Source organism: Hippopotamus amphibius, chromosome 6 (genome assembly GCF_030028045.1).
Source record: "Hippopotamus amphibius kiboko isolate mHipAmp2 chromosome 6, mHipAmp2.hap2, whole genome shotgun sequence".
NCBI classification, from domain to species: Eukaryota; Metazoa; Chordata; class Mammalia; order Artiodactyla; family Hippopotamidae; genus Hippopotamus; species Hippopotamus amphibius.
The window spans coordinates 118,440,182-118,453,419 of NC_080191.1; the positions used below are offsets into that span (position 1 = coordinate 118,440,182).

General features: G+C 39.3%; 1 protein-coding gene and 1 non-coding gene across 3 annotated transcripts in view; both read left to right on the forward strand.

Moving 5' to 3' along the window:
- The first annotated feature begins 6,650 nt into the window (after positions 1–6,650).
- TRNAE-UUC (transfer RNA glutamic acid (anticodon UUC)) lies at positions 6,651–6,723 on the forward strand. The gene has a single exon. It is a non-coding gene; the product is annotated as a tRNA-Glu (tRNA).
- Positions 6,724–7,461: 738 nt separating this feature from the next.
- Positions 7,462–13,238, forward strand: part of ARMC8 (armadillo repeat containing 8) — a 106,758-nt gene continuing 100,981 nt past the window's right edge. For both annotated transcript variants that reach the window (XM_057738330.1, XM_057738331.1), the window contains exon 1: positions 7,462–7,745. In XM_057738330.1, coding sequence (XP_057594313.1) covers positions 7,701–7,745 — 45 coding nt within the window. In that variant the 5' untranslated portion in view covers positions 7,462–7,700. The remainder of the gene's footprint in view (positions 7,746–13,238) is intronic.

The window sequence follows — 13,238 nt, forward strand, 5'->3', positions numbered from 1 at the left end:
CCCTTGACTCCCCCCCACCCTCCCTTGAGTAAAGCCATTTAAAAAAAAAAAAAGCTCATTAAAAAAAACTAGATAAAATAAACAATTTCTAGGAACAAAGACACCAAAGTTAATTCAAAATTAAGCAGAAGATATAAACAAAACAATGACAATAAGACACTGGAAAAGTCAGACATAAATCCATTGAAAGACATATATGAGTGGTTTATAGGGGATTTCTTTCAAATTTGCAAGGAAGATACACTTTTCATGATATCTAAATCAATCAAGAGGGTAGAAAAAGATGGAAATCTAATATTTCCTGTTTTTAATGTTTTAATGTTTTATTTTTCCTTCAACATTGAGCAAGATGAAAAAAGAAACCACATATAAACTATGGAAACATGTTGAAAGAGCATAATCTGGGGTGAAGCTGAGCAGGAGTTAATTAAAACCCTTCTGGCAAATTTAATCAAGAAAATAATCTAATCAAGATAATCTGGAGAATAATAAAGCCTTTTTTTAAAAAAAAGCTCATTAAAAAACACTAGATAAAATAAACAATTTCTAGGAACAAAGACACCAAAGTTAATTCAAAATTAAGCAGAAGATATAATACAGACCTTTCTCCTCTAAATCAAGTCTGCTTGTTGAACTGGTTGATTCCAAGGCAGAGAAAATACAAAATGAACCTGGATCATCTTGTGCCAGAAAACAAGGAAATGCTCAGAGAATCTGGGACATCAAAAGAATGTTGAGTGAAGATTTTTCCACTGGCCAAATCTGAAACAATTTCAGTGTCAAAATGCATAATCACAGTAACAGACTTTAGTCCTTGAATAAAGTAAGAATCCACTATTCCATCCTGACATAAATAAATAAGTAAATAAATAAATAAAAGAGAGCTCTTATTTACACAAGAATGCTGATTGATAAGTATAGAAGGAAAGTTGGGATTCAGAATCACTATTTACCATCACCAACATCACCATCATCATCATCACCATCATCATCATCATCATCACTGTTACAAGCAAGAATTTTCAATGAATGCTAAAACAACTGGGTAAAACTTTGAAGAGTAATAGGATACTTACATAGTTTCAATGTATCTATTATTTGAGACTATTTATATGATCTCAAAGTATCTTTTCAAAAGACAGTTATTTTAAAAAAGAGAATATTAGGGATTTTACACTAGAGAAACCTAGCAGACACCACTTAACAGAGTGATCAAGGTTAATCTCACTAGGAACAGACAAATCTACATCATGTGCCCCCTAATATGACATATGTCACTTCTGTGATATTCCTGCCAAAAATTCATAACCTGAATCTAAACTTGAAAATAGGAGACAAATTGAAATTGACAAAAAAAATTTTTTTAAATAACTGGCCTGTCTTTCTAAAAAAATATGGTGATCGTGAAATACAAGGACAGACTGAGAAAGATTAAAAACTAAAGGATGCTGGAGATTTATGGTAACCGAATGCAATATGTTGCTATAAAATATATTATTAGGATAATTGCAAAATCTGAATAAGATCTGTAAATTGGATAGTATTGTATCAATGTTAATTTTCTGATCTTGATCATTTTACTGTGGTTACATAAGGGAATTCCTTGTTTTTAGGAAACACACACTGAAATATTTAGGAACATATATATCTGCCCATCCATTTATTGCAGGGGCTAGAAGTTAAGGAACTACATTTCTTAGACCCCCTTGCCAGCTGAGGTCTGGATTGGGTTTTGCAAATGAGAAACACTTGTTTAAGGTTGGAAGGTAGAAGAAGAATAAAAGCTGTTTCTTTTCTCTTCTGGCTCTGGCAATGGTGGTGGCTGCTCAGTACCCCAAGTTCATTCAGTGATGGTGAACTTCTCGCAGTTCCTGAGCTCAAGTGAAATATTCCCTCCTGTTTGCCCTTTAGTCTTTCCAATAATTTTGTAATATTTTTGCTTAAAATACCAAAAAATGGGTTCTCTTTTCCTGTATGTTGTACCAGCCAAGATGTCATTCAAATAACAGGCAACAAGCAAGATGTTTTCAACCAGGGAGTGAACAATGAATATGATTCTTTTTGCAAACATGAGACAATACCCAGGAGCCCTTCTTGAAAAAATATGACTTGACAATGAAATCCAGCCAAATAAGAATTGAATAAAAATAAATAACATAGGAAGGAAGAACTATGTTTAAAAGATGGATTATTTAAAACAAAACAGAGTGAGGGGATAGGAAATGCTGTGGTTGAGGTAGAATACTTAATGAATATAGGGTGGTTCTGGAAGACCATGTTGATAGGATGATGTATTGAGCAGAAACCTTCATGAAATAAGGGAGTGAGCTGTGGTGATATCTGGGCAATGAGTTTTCAAGTCAGTTTATAAATAAAATGTTACAAACATCAAGATAAAACATCCATCCCTGCTATCTGTATCTTATAATTGAACTAGGTGATTATGGCACCTACTGCCACCTGATGGCAGTACACTCTAATTACAGGAAAACTAAAGAGTGAGCAAGTCTGGTGGTAAAACTAAGGAGCTGCAAACATCACAGAGAGATAAAAGAGTTCTGTGGCGTCTCTAGGCTCTGAATCTTAAACTTGTCAGACCCATTCCACTGGACTTTCTGATTTCATCAGATTTTTTTTAAAAGCAAGCAATATCTCTTGTTTATAGGTTTGATGATGTCCAGATTCCATTCCTGTATTGTAAATGGTGAAGATTGGATTTACTTTGCATAACTTGTTACCTTCACATCTCCATTTTCAAACTCATCTGCCTAATGTGGTCGTCATTGCTTGCAGTGGGATTGGGAGTGTCTTTTAGTACCCAGGTAACCCAAAAGATGGCAAGCCATCTGAAGACCTGCTGATTTTATAGTGTCTCTTTTCCTATACGTAATTGGAGCTCTTGTCCTAGCATTGATTTTGGAAGTTCTGCCAGTGTTTCCACAGCTAAATGCAGAGAAGGAGCAACACACAGAGCTTTGCCTGGTCTGTTCCTATTGACACGTAAGGTCAGAGCTTAGGTGCCACCACCACCAGGACTTCCTATGATATTAGTCCTGATGAGGTTCCCTCATAGATGCTCCCTTAGCCCCACACCCTTTCACATATCATCCTACATTCTAATGACTTGTTCTCTTGTCTCTCTTCCCTTTTTTTTGAAAGCTCTGTAATAACAGGGAATGTATCTCTCTTGCTAATTGTATTACACCTTCTTCCCACCACAGTGCCCGGCTCATAGCAGGTACCTAGTAAATATATTTTATTGAATGAATTAATTTCCAGGATTTTTGGTCCTCTTCTTTGTCTCTAAATTAGTCCCTTTCTCGTTATTAAAGAAAAACCATTGCTTAATCCAGTGACTCAGTTTTTTACACTTAAATTCTTCACTATGTGTTTCCTAAGAACAAGAGTATTCTCTTTATAACAACAGTGCAATTATCAAAATCAGTACATTAACAATGATACCTCATCTACAGAGTTTGTTCACATTTTTCCAGCTTTCCCTTTAATGTCCTATGTAGCTAGAGGGGAATTTTTTTTATTTTTTTATTTTTTATTTTTTGTCTAGGATTCAATCCTAGGTCACAAGTTGCATTTAGTGTCATGTCACTTTAGTTTCCTTTAATCCATAGCAATTCCTCAGCTTTTCTTTGTCTTTCACGCCAGTTTTAGGAGATGTAGATGTGTTATTTTATTGTATGTTCCTCAAGGTTTGTCTGATGTTCCCTCATGATTACACCCATGCATTTTTGGCAGGAATACCACAGAACTGATGTTGTGTCTTTTTCAGTGCATCATATCATGGTGTGTATTTATCCCATGAGTGGCGAAATTAATTATAATCACTTGAATAAAGTGGTGTCTACCAAGTTTCTCTACTATCATTAGTAACTTGTGGGGAGGTTCTGTTTCTCATCATATTTCCACCAATTAGTTTTAGCATCCATTGTTGATTCTTGCCTCAAACAAGTACAACTCATATGGTTGTCAAGGGGTGGCTTTCAAATTCCATCATTTCTTCTATATTTGTAAGTTGGAATTCAACCATAGCAGTTATTCAGTTATAAAAAGAGCATTTTCTTTTTTTTACTGTAGTTTCTAATATCTTTTCAACATCTTACTAATTCTGCTGTATCTGTATACATTTTTACACTCTCCAAGCACCTGAATTACAGACGCATTATTTCCCACTGCAAAGCCCTCGTAGATTTTCTTCAGTTGGCTAGTTGCTTGAGTGCTCAGTAATCCCAAATGGGAGAGTCCTATCAGGTGCCAGAGAACGATGTATGAGAGAGCAAATTATTGAACCTCTCAGAGTCTCACGTTTTTCCTGTCTGCTTGAAGGCAGGAACCACATCTTTATTTCACTTTGAACCCCTAGTACAATGTGTGCACCAGTAAACCCACAGTTAGTGTCTGTGAACTGAACTATATCTCCTCTGCACCAGCGCTAGCCCATTTTCTCTTTTTAATTTACTTAAAGAACCTCTTCTATTTTCAAATCGTTTAAAGGGACTTCTAAATCCCTTTTGGGACCATTCAGTTTTTGTTTTGAATCTTTCTAAATTTTAAGCTTTCCTTTTTTTTTTTTTTTTTTTTTTGCATAGGTATGTTTCTACTTTCAAAAATATGGCTTTATTTCTCTACCCTGGCAGTTCTATTTAGATATTTATACTTTTCAGATCTCTTTCTTGCTACTTACTTTCAATTGTGTATTTCTACTTTTTATTTGTTAAACTCACACCTTGTTGTCATTATTTTTTCAGAAATTAATATCGCTCTGAGATAGGGGAGGATGGGGAGAAATTTCGTTCCTGTTTGCAGGGGAGTCCATGTGGCTATTCCTGCTCTCCACCACTGTGCCAAAGTTAACTGTTTTGTTGTTGCAGTTACATGGAGGCTGAATCAAAATTGTTTCATTACTCTCAATTTCTATTCATTATTTAGGTTTGAGGGATGTACCTAAGATTATTTAGTAGCAAAATTTGAACTGGAAATGGGATTCCTGATCCCCAAGCTTAGGGCTTTGCTAATCAATGCTCCCTTCGTGTCAAATGGTCATGTCAGTTTTCTGGAAATAAAACAGAAAAGCCTGGAAGCTTTGAGTCATGTTCCCTAGCCCCTCCTCACTGTTTTCAGCCACAGCTGTAATGATGGTTCTGCTGCAAGTTCAGATGCATGCCGCCTGTATCCTACCCCAAAAGCAAGCCTGCAGATTCTGCTTTTCTGCATCAGGTTAAGGAAGCCCTCTCTGTTCTGTGCACAAGTACAATCCTGAAGGGCAGGGAATTAAAAGCCACAGGGAAACTCAACCAGTACAGGATGAAAGTGGTGGATTAATGCTCCAACCTCAAGATGGATATGCAGGGGGTGGAGCATGCTGTATGTTTTTCAGGGTCCTGAAGGAATAAGCAGTGACTTCAACAATGGACTCATATTGACTTTTTCTTCTTTCCTTTCTCACTCTTGCAGATCCATCAATTTTGTTCCATGGAAACACTTTCCAAATAAACTACCTGCACCCAAATCATTGTCCCAGGATCTGCTTTTGGGGGTGCTCAAACTAAGCCAAAAATTCATTCAACAAACATTTACTAAGAGACTAGTCTATGCTAGGCAGTGAGATAAAAGACCTGGAAGATAAAATTCCTAGTGCCGGCTCTGAAGTGTATAATAGGGAGACGGACAAGTTGAACACTACCCCCAAAGTTACAGTCTACTGTTGAAGATGCTGTTAGAGGCAAGAACAGAATGATGCCTGAGACATGGGGGAGGGGTCACCTAAGCTATACTTAGGGGAGGGGCTTCCTGGAGGATGTATCGCTTGAGCTAATTCGTGAAGTGTGGATCAAATACAGCTACAGCAATTCTATATCCATACAAATGTCAACTGAAAATTTAGTTGGTACCTCTGTACGCTCTGTATAAGGGTTATGCTCTGCTCTGTTGTGGTATGTAGTACACCACATGATTCTAGGTAATACACAGATGGACATTTAAACATTTTTGTAGTTATTATGTTAATGTGTACTAGAATAAAAGTTAGGAATACAATACACTTGATTTTTCAAAGCATTATGGTTTAGGATGAGGCTAAAATTATTTAATGAATTGAAATTGGCTGTAAAGAAAAATATTGAGTGAATAATGATACCTGGGTGCAGTTTGGCAAAGATTGTGTGGGTAGTATGCAGAGTACTGATGAATGAAAAATAGAGTTGCAACAGAAAGAAAATCTAAAATGAAATTCCTGCTTTCCAGAGAGTCAACAGTTTGTTAGGGAACACAGCCTCATAAGCAAGGATAATTAGTACTACAATAAATTTAGAAACCTTCCTTCTTCAGGGGGCAGATAGGAAAGCAGCAAGGAGCAAAGTGAAAGAGAGGCTAGAGCTACAACATTAGTTGGAAGATTATTGCTCTAGTCTAGGGGAGAGGTAATACCAGCCTGCACTAGGGAGTGGCTATAGCAATGGGAGAAAGAGAAGTAATATAACAGGTTCATTGCAGTCATCCTGTGAAAACCTTGCTGACTGGGAGAAGCATGAAGTTGAAACCTGTTCAGCCAAGTCTAGGGCAGTTTTGTTCACACACAACCACACAAATGGAGTGGGAGCGCTGAATTCATCAATCAGAAAATAGAATTAGGGAATTCCCTGGTGGTCCAGTGGTTAGGACTCTGTACTTTCACTGCAGAGGGTCCGGGTTTGATCCCTGGTTGGGGAACTAAGATCCCACAAGCGGTGGGGCATGGCCAAAAAAAATTAAAAAGAAAAAAAGATTAAAAAGAGAAAATAGAATTAGAAGCATACCTTTATCTGGCTTCAATTATCAGCGCGTTTTAGTGTGGATTATTCAGATATATGCCCCCGTTTTTTTCTACTTGACTCAGAGGCTGGAGAAATGCTAACACATATACAATGTTTCCTACGTTCCAGGCATGTTCTAAGAGCTTTACATTTTCCATCCCCCTAACCCTTTATTTTACACAAGAGGAAACTGAAGCATAGGAGTTTTAAGTAACTCGCCGAGGAAATGCAGCTCTGTGAAGTAGCAAGGGTTAAACTCAGGCGTTCTGGCTCTTGAGTATCTATTCTTAACACTAGAATAAAAGGGTCGGACAGATAAAGCTGCAACAGGTCAGCAATGGATCATGAAACACGCTTACTGGTTCTGAGATCACAGTTTCTACATCTGTAAAATGGAGATAATAACGACGCTAGGAGTTTGGTGCGAAGAAGGAGTGAGATAATGAATGTGAAAGTGAACTTCAATTATGCAGGTGGCTCCAAGCACCAGTTTTTCGGAATAATGAGTACGGGAGCTCAAGAAATTGCAACGAATCAATCCGTAAAGCTTGCAGCGAGACTCCGCCCCTGAGGCTCCGCCCACCGCGAGCCGCAGGTGGGGCCGGCAGATCAGCTTTGCGCATGCGGAAACTGCTGCCCGCTCCCACCTCTAACGCTGGTCGAGAGTAGCTGCCGTTTCTGAGAGGACGATTCGTCAGGAGGCCGCTGGCGCGGTTTCCCTTTGCTCTCCTCTCTGCGGGCCCTGGCTGTACTTCAGCGGTGTCTAGAGCGTGTCCTGTTCTTATCTACCTGCCTGACTTTCTGCAGAGGTACCTGTGGTTGGCCCGATAGTCGGCTGTCGAAAGTGCCGGCCCCCGCGCCGGCTCCGGCTGCAGCCGGGTGGGAAGGCTCAAGATGGCGTGCCTGTTGGAGACCCCAATCCGCATGAGCGTCCTCTCGGTGAGTGATCCGCCGCAGCCGCTCGCTCGCTCGCCCGCGCGGGAGCTCGGGCCCAGCCCGCAGAGTTCACCACCAACGCGGCGTGCCTCCCGGGCACCACCCCTTGGGGTGGCCTCCGGCTCAGCTCTGGGCCGGGGAGTGGGACAGGGTGGGAGGGCGGGATAGACGGGACCCCGGCCGAGCCCGGGACGTGTCCAACTGCGGGAGCGCTCACCGGTGCAGGTTCTCAGCACGGCGTCCGGCGGGCCGGGTGGCTGGGCATACGGACAGATGGCCCGGCAGCGCGGTTTGGGCTTTGGCAGGCGTTTCGCCGAGCCTTCCCCTTAACCATGCCGCTTCCCCGGGGCCGAGCGAGCTGGCGCCGGGCTCGCCTCTGGCCTGGGGATGAGCGCCCACTCAGCCCCCCGCGGCTTTGGCAAAAAGAGAGAGAGGCTCTTTGGCCCGCACAGTCTCGGGGCTGTCAGACCAGGTCTGTGTGGCTTTTGTCGCGTCCCAGCACCTAGTCATGGGCTGGATAGAGTTGCTTGCTTCTTGGCAACGGTGATTTCGTATCAGCTGCAACGTCTCCTAGTGTATGTAGTTATTTAAGCCTCTTTGCTCTGCTCTGCTGTGGAGGTCGTAGCCCTGAGTCTAAAGGAACCTGTGACTGGCATTCCTTTTCCCTTCACGGAGAGGCAAACGTTGAAAAAAAAGAGATCAGATTTCCCTACTGTTGAAAGAAGGGAATGTATTGGCATGTCAGGGAGTGATACCTAGTTTGTTTGCTTGTTTAAGTTTAAAAATAAAACCAAAACACGACTTTTCACCTTTCACTATGTTGCTCATGAGAGAACCAAGACCGGGTGAAAGTTACTGGGAGATAACTTAGAAGGGTTTTGCAACAAATGAGAGCTGTCCAACTCAGAATGGTCAGTTTACTAATGGTCCGCTTGCTGTTGGTGGAGGAAACAAGCAGGCAAAGACTGGTTGACCATCTTTTAGACTTGTTGTGGAAGTCAGTCTGATGTTGAGAGGGTGGTTGGTTGTCGATGACAAGTCAGATTCCTTGAGGCTGTGACTCCAGTTGGCTTCTTTTCTCTTCCCTTTACTTCTCCCACAAACACACTCACCTGTCTGCAAACACTTAGGACATTTTGCTACAATTTACCGTTAGAGCATTGTGGCATATTCCATCTTGATTGGGGGGGGGGAGCTGTACACAAATTTGTCCTCCATTTTAGTAGTCCCTTTTCTCTTTCTTAAACTGTGACTGGGGAAATACTGTTCACCTAAGCATTGAATTAGATTCAGTTACTCCACCTCTGACTGACACCTAGGAACATTTTGTGGGAGAGCAGGCCAATGACTTTTCCCTTATGTTTTTTTTTTTTAGTGTGCATCTCAGCTGTTCTCAATTCCCTTTAATTATCTCATTTATCCTTTATTTCATTTGAAGCTTCTTTACTTTTTGTACATTGCCAACTCATATAGTGTACAATTGAAATTTTGGAGTTTTTTTTCACTCCCTCAGTGAGTAATATTTCGTATTTAACTTTATTCAAAAATTTCTTGAAGAGTATTCCCTACTTCTAGTGGGCATTTGCTTTAGCCCTAGTCTCATTGGGGGCCTTTTTTTTTTTTAGGTTTTCACAGTCCCAAAGTCTGGTCTTCCAATTCTTCACTTCTGGAGCCTTGGGAAATCAGACCTTTGGATAAAGTGCAAGTGGAACAGGAATTAATAATCAGAAATTATCTCGAAAATAATTCCTTTAATAGGCTACTTATTTTGCACCAGTTGTGTACAACACCCTGTAATGTATACTGTAGGGAATGCAGGGTGAGCTCGGCTGTTTCCTCAGGGAACTCACCGTCTGAATGACTCCATAGCTTGGAGTTCATACCGGGGTAGAGCAAATGGTTTTAAAGAATTTCCATTCAGGGCCCTTTATACATTCTCCTCTCTGAGAGATCTCATTCATTTTTATAACCTTAACTATAATCAACTCACACATCTACATTGTCAGCCTTGACTATTCTCCATCTAGTCTCATGTCTTCAATTGTGTGGATGTTACCCATCACTTCCAACAAAGCACATTCCTTCTCCTAAGAGACCTTAGTCCTGACTTCCCATTTCTGTTAATGGTACTATCTTTCATGGATCACCCACTGTTAAACCACTTGAGTCATCTCTGACGCTTCCCCCTTTTCATGCCCCTTAGCTAATCAGTCCTTAAGTTCAGTTGGCTCTTCATTCTCATTGTTTCTCACATCTGTCTGTTCCCGTGACCACCCTCTCATTCAGGAACTTATCATTTTGTGCCTGCATTACCACAGTTCCTTGCAGTTATTTTTACTGCCTCTGGTGTCTTATCCTTTTAGTTGAAGTCGGTTCTCCACATTAATTTTCCTGTACAACACATTGGACACACCACTTCCCTGTTTCAATTTTTCAGTGGGTTCCTGTTGCTGAAAGGCAGATGTTCATATTCAGCTTTGGATATAAGATTCTTTATCCTCTGCATGAACCTCCTATCCCATATAAACTGGCTTTCTCAAGTTGAAGTGATCTTGGGTTCTTACAAACCCCAGGAACTCTTGTTGTCTCCCTGCTCATTTGCACATATGAATTATAGCTTTGTATCGGTTTATTCATGTAACATATTTTGAGCTTCTGTCATTTGTCAGGCATGGTGTTGGGTTTGGGAATACAGTAGTGAGCTACATAGACTGTCTCTGCCTTCTTGGAGATTATCCTAATGGGGGAAATAGATATCAAAATGTCACACAGTTCTTTGTGAATGGTGGTTAGTGTTATGAATGAAAAACAGGGTTCTGTACGAGCATGTAATATGGGAATGTGTTCTAATATGGATGGCAATGAAGAGAGCTAGGGAAGGTTTCCCTGAAGAAGGGACAATGAGCTAAGAGTTCAAGGACAAGAACTAACTAGAAAAATAGAAGAGCATTCCAGGCAAAGGGAACTGCTTTTGCAGAGGCCTTGAGGCTTTTAATAATTATTCTGTTTTATCTTCTTAGAGAGTAAATTAATTCAGAGGTAAGTGCTTGACCTTGTCTTCTTAATCCAGCTAGTCTTTATAGCACTATGTCTTTCTCAATAAATATTTGACTGAACTATGTATTTAGAGGAGTTGGACAGAATCTTCAGGTATCTTTTAGGCTACACGTGATCACATTTATTCCTCTTTGGTTTGCATTTAGCATTACAACATCACTGTTTTCCAAAAATTTATAAAATTTCCCATGTTTCACAAACTTTTGGGTATTGATTGCATTTTTTAAAACTTTTTATTTTGAGATAATTACAGATTCACAGGAAGTTGCAAAGATAGTACAGAGAGATCACTGTGTATACTGCACCCAGTTCCCCCTTTTGGTTACTTTTTATATAACTGTAGTACAATATCAAAACCACAAAACTGATATTGTTATGAATATATAGTTCTGTAATACCACAGTCAAGATCTCCCTCATGCTACTTCTTTATAGTCACACCTTCCTGCTCCCCCACACCCCCATCTCTAACCCCTGGTGACAGCTAATCTCTTCTCCATCTCCATTATTTTGTCATTTTCTATAATGTTACATAAATGGAGTTATATGGTGTGTGACTTTTTGAGACTGGCTTTTGTCACACAGTGTAATGCCTTGGAGATTCATCCAAGCAGTTAAATGTATCAATAGTTTCTTCCTTTTTACTGCTGAGTAGTATCCCATGATATAGATATATAATATGAGTGTTCGAAAGATAGTTTGCTTAACTGTTCACCTATTAGAAATTTTGGTTGTTTCCAGTATTTGGCTGTTATAACCTGCTATGAACAAACAAGTTGTGAGGACATAACTTTTTGTATCTCTGAGATAAATGCCCAGTAGTGCAGTTGCTAGGTTGTATGGCAAATGTATGTTTAATTCTTAAAGAAACTGACAGACTTTTCCAGGATGGCTGTACCATTTTACATTCCCACCAATAATGTGTGCGAGATCCAGTTTCTTTGCATGCTCATCAGCATTTGGTATGTCATTATTTTTTATTTTAGCTGTTGTAATAGATGTGTAGTGATATCTTATCGTGGTCTTAATTTACATTTCTGTAATGATTAGTAATGTCAAAAATATTTTCATTACTTGCTTGCCATCCATATTTGATTGAAATATGAATAAGATAGTTTAGTGAAATATGAATAAAATATTTTAGTAGAATATTTTTTCATGTCCTTTTGCCCACTTTCTAATTGGACTGTTTGTTTTTTGACTGTTGAGTTTTGAAAGCTCTTTATATATTCTAGATATGAGTCATTGGTCAGATAGGTGCTTTGCAAATATTTTCTCCCAGTCTGTAGCTTATTTTTTCATCCTCTTGAACATAGGTTAAAAAATGAACTTTGATCTCAGTTTCACACCTTGTACAAAAATTAATTCAAAATGGATTGTAGATTTAATTGTAAAATATAAAATAAAACTTTTAGAATAAACAGAAAATTTGCAGAACCTTGGGCTTGGTAAAGAATTCTTAGATATAACACCAAAAGCATGACCTAGTTTTAAAAAAATTGGTAATTGGACTTGATCAAAATGAAAACTTATGCTGTTTGAAAGACCATGTTAAGAGGATGATTACACTTTACTTTGGTCACTTTGTAATAATTTGAGAGAGACAAAATAAAATGCCTTTGAATCATACTGTAAGCTGGCATAGACAGCTAAGGCCTTGGTTACATTCTTTTCCCAGTGCCATTATGCCTGTTTGATGAGAAGCTGTTCGAACTGTATATAGGGTATTCCAAGTCTGGATATTTCTTGATTTTGTTCTGTTCTTGATGATTATAAGCATTTGTTGGTCTTAAGGTGCATAGTGATTTGCTCTCTTACACAGACAACTGACAAGAGTTAAAAATTTTTTTTCTGTGAAGTTAAGCTCAATTATCCTATAAGTATGAATTTGGCCTTTCTTGGTTTTTAGTAGTAAATGCATAGTAAAATCTTGTAAGCACATTTTAAAATTTTCCGTTTGTTGACTCTACAAAACACCAATAAGCACAGGGTATGTCAGGAGGTTGTCCCAAAAGAAAATGAGTATGAACTTCCTAATCTTTAATGGCAATGTGTGAAGAATGGGAGATGCTCACTGTATGTTTCTGGACATCTCGCTATCTTTTCAAGGAAAGATTGCCACCTGAATTCAGACAACGAATGCTCAACAGGTCTTTTAAGCTTTACCAAGAATTGGGTAAGGTCTTCAGTTTCACTTGGAGATCTAGCCTTCTTATCTCCTCCCATTCTCATCAAGAATTTTAAAGTAGTGCCAGGAGCCAGGAATTTCAGTTATTTTGACTTGTATCTTTTTGATTTCTGATTTGGCAATTGTTTTGCAGTGTCATCTGTCATGTTGGCTTCTAGGGAAAGACATGGAATTATTGACAAAGGAAGATTTCTATTATCTTCTGGAAATTGGAGAACAGCTACCCTCACTGAGCTGTGGTGCTGGGATCCT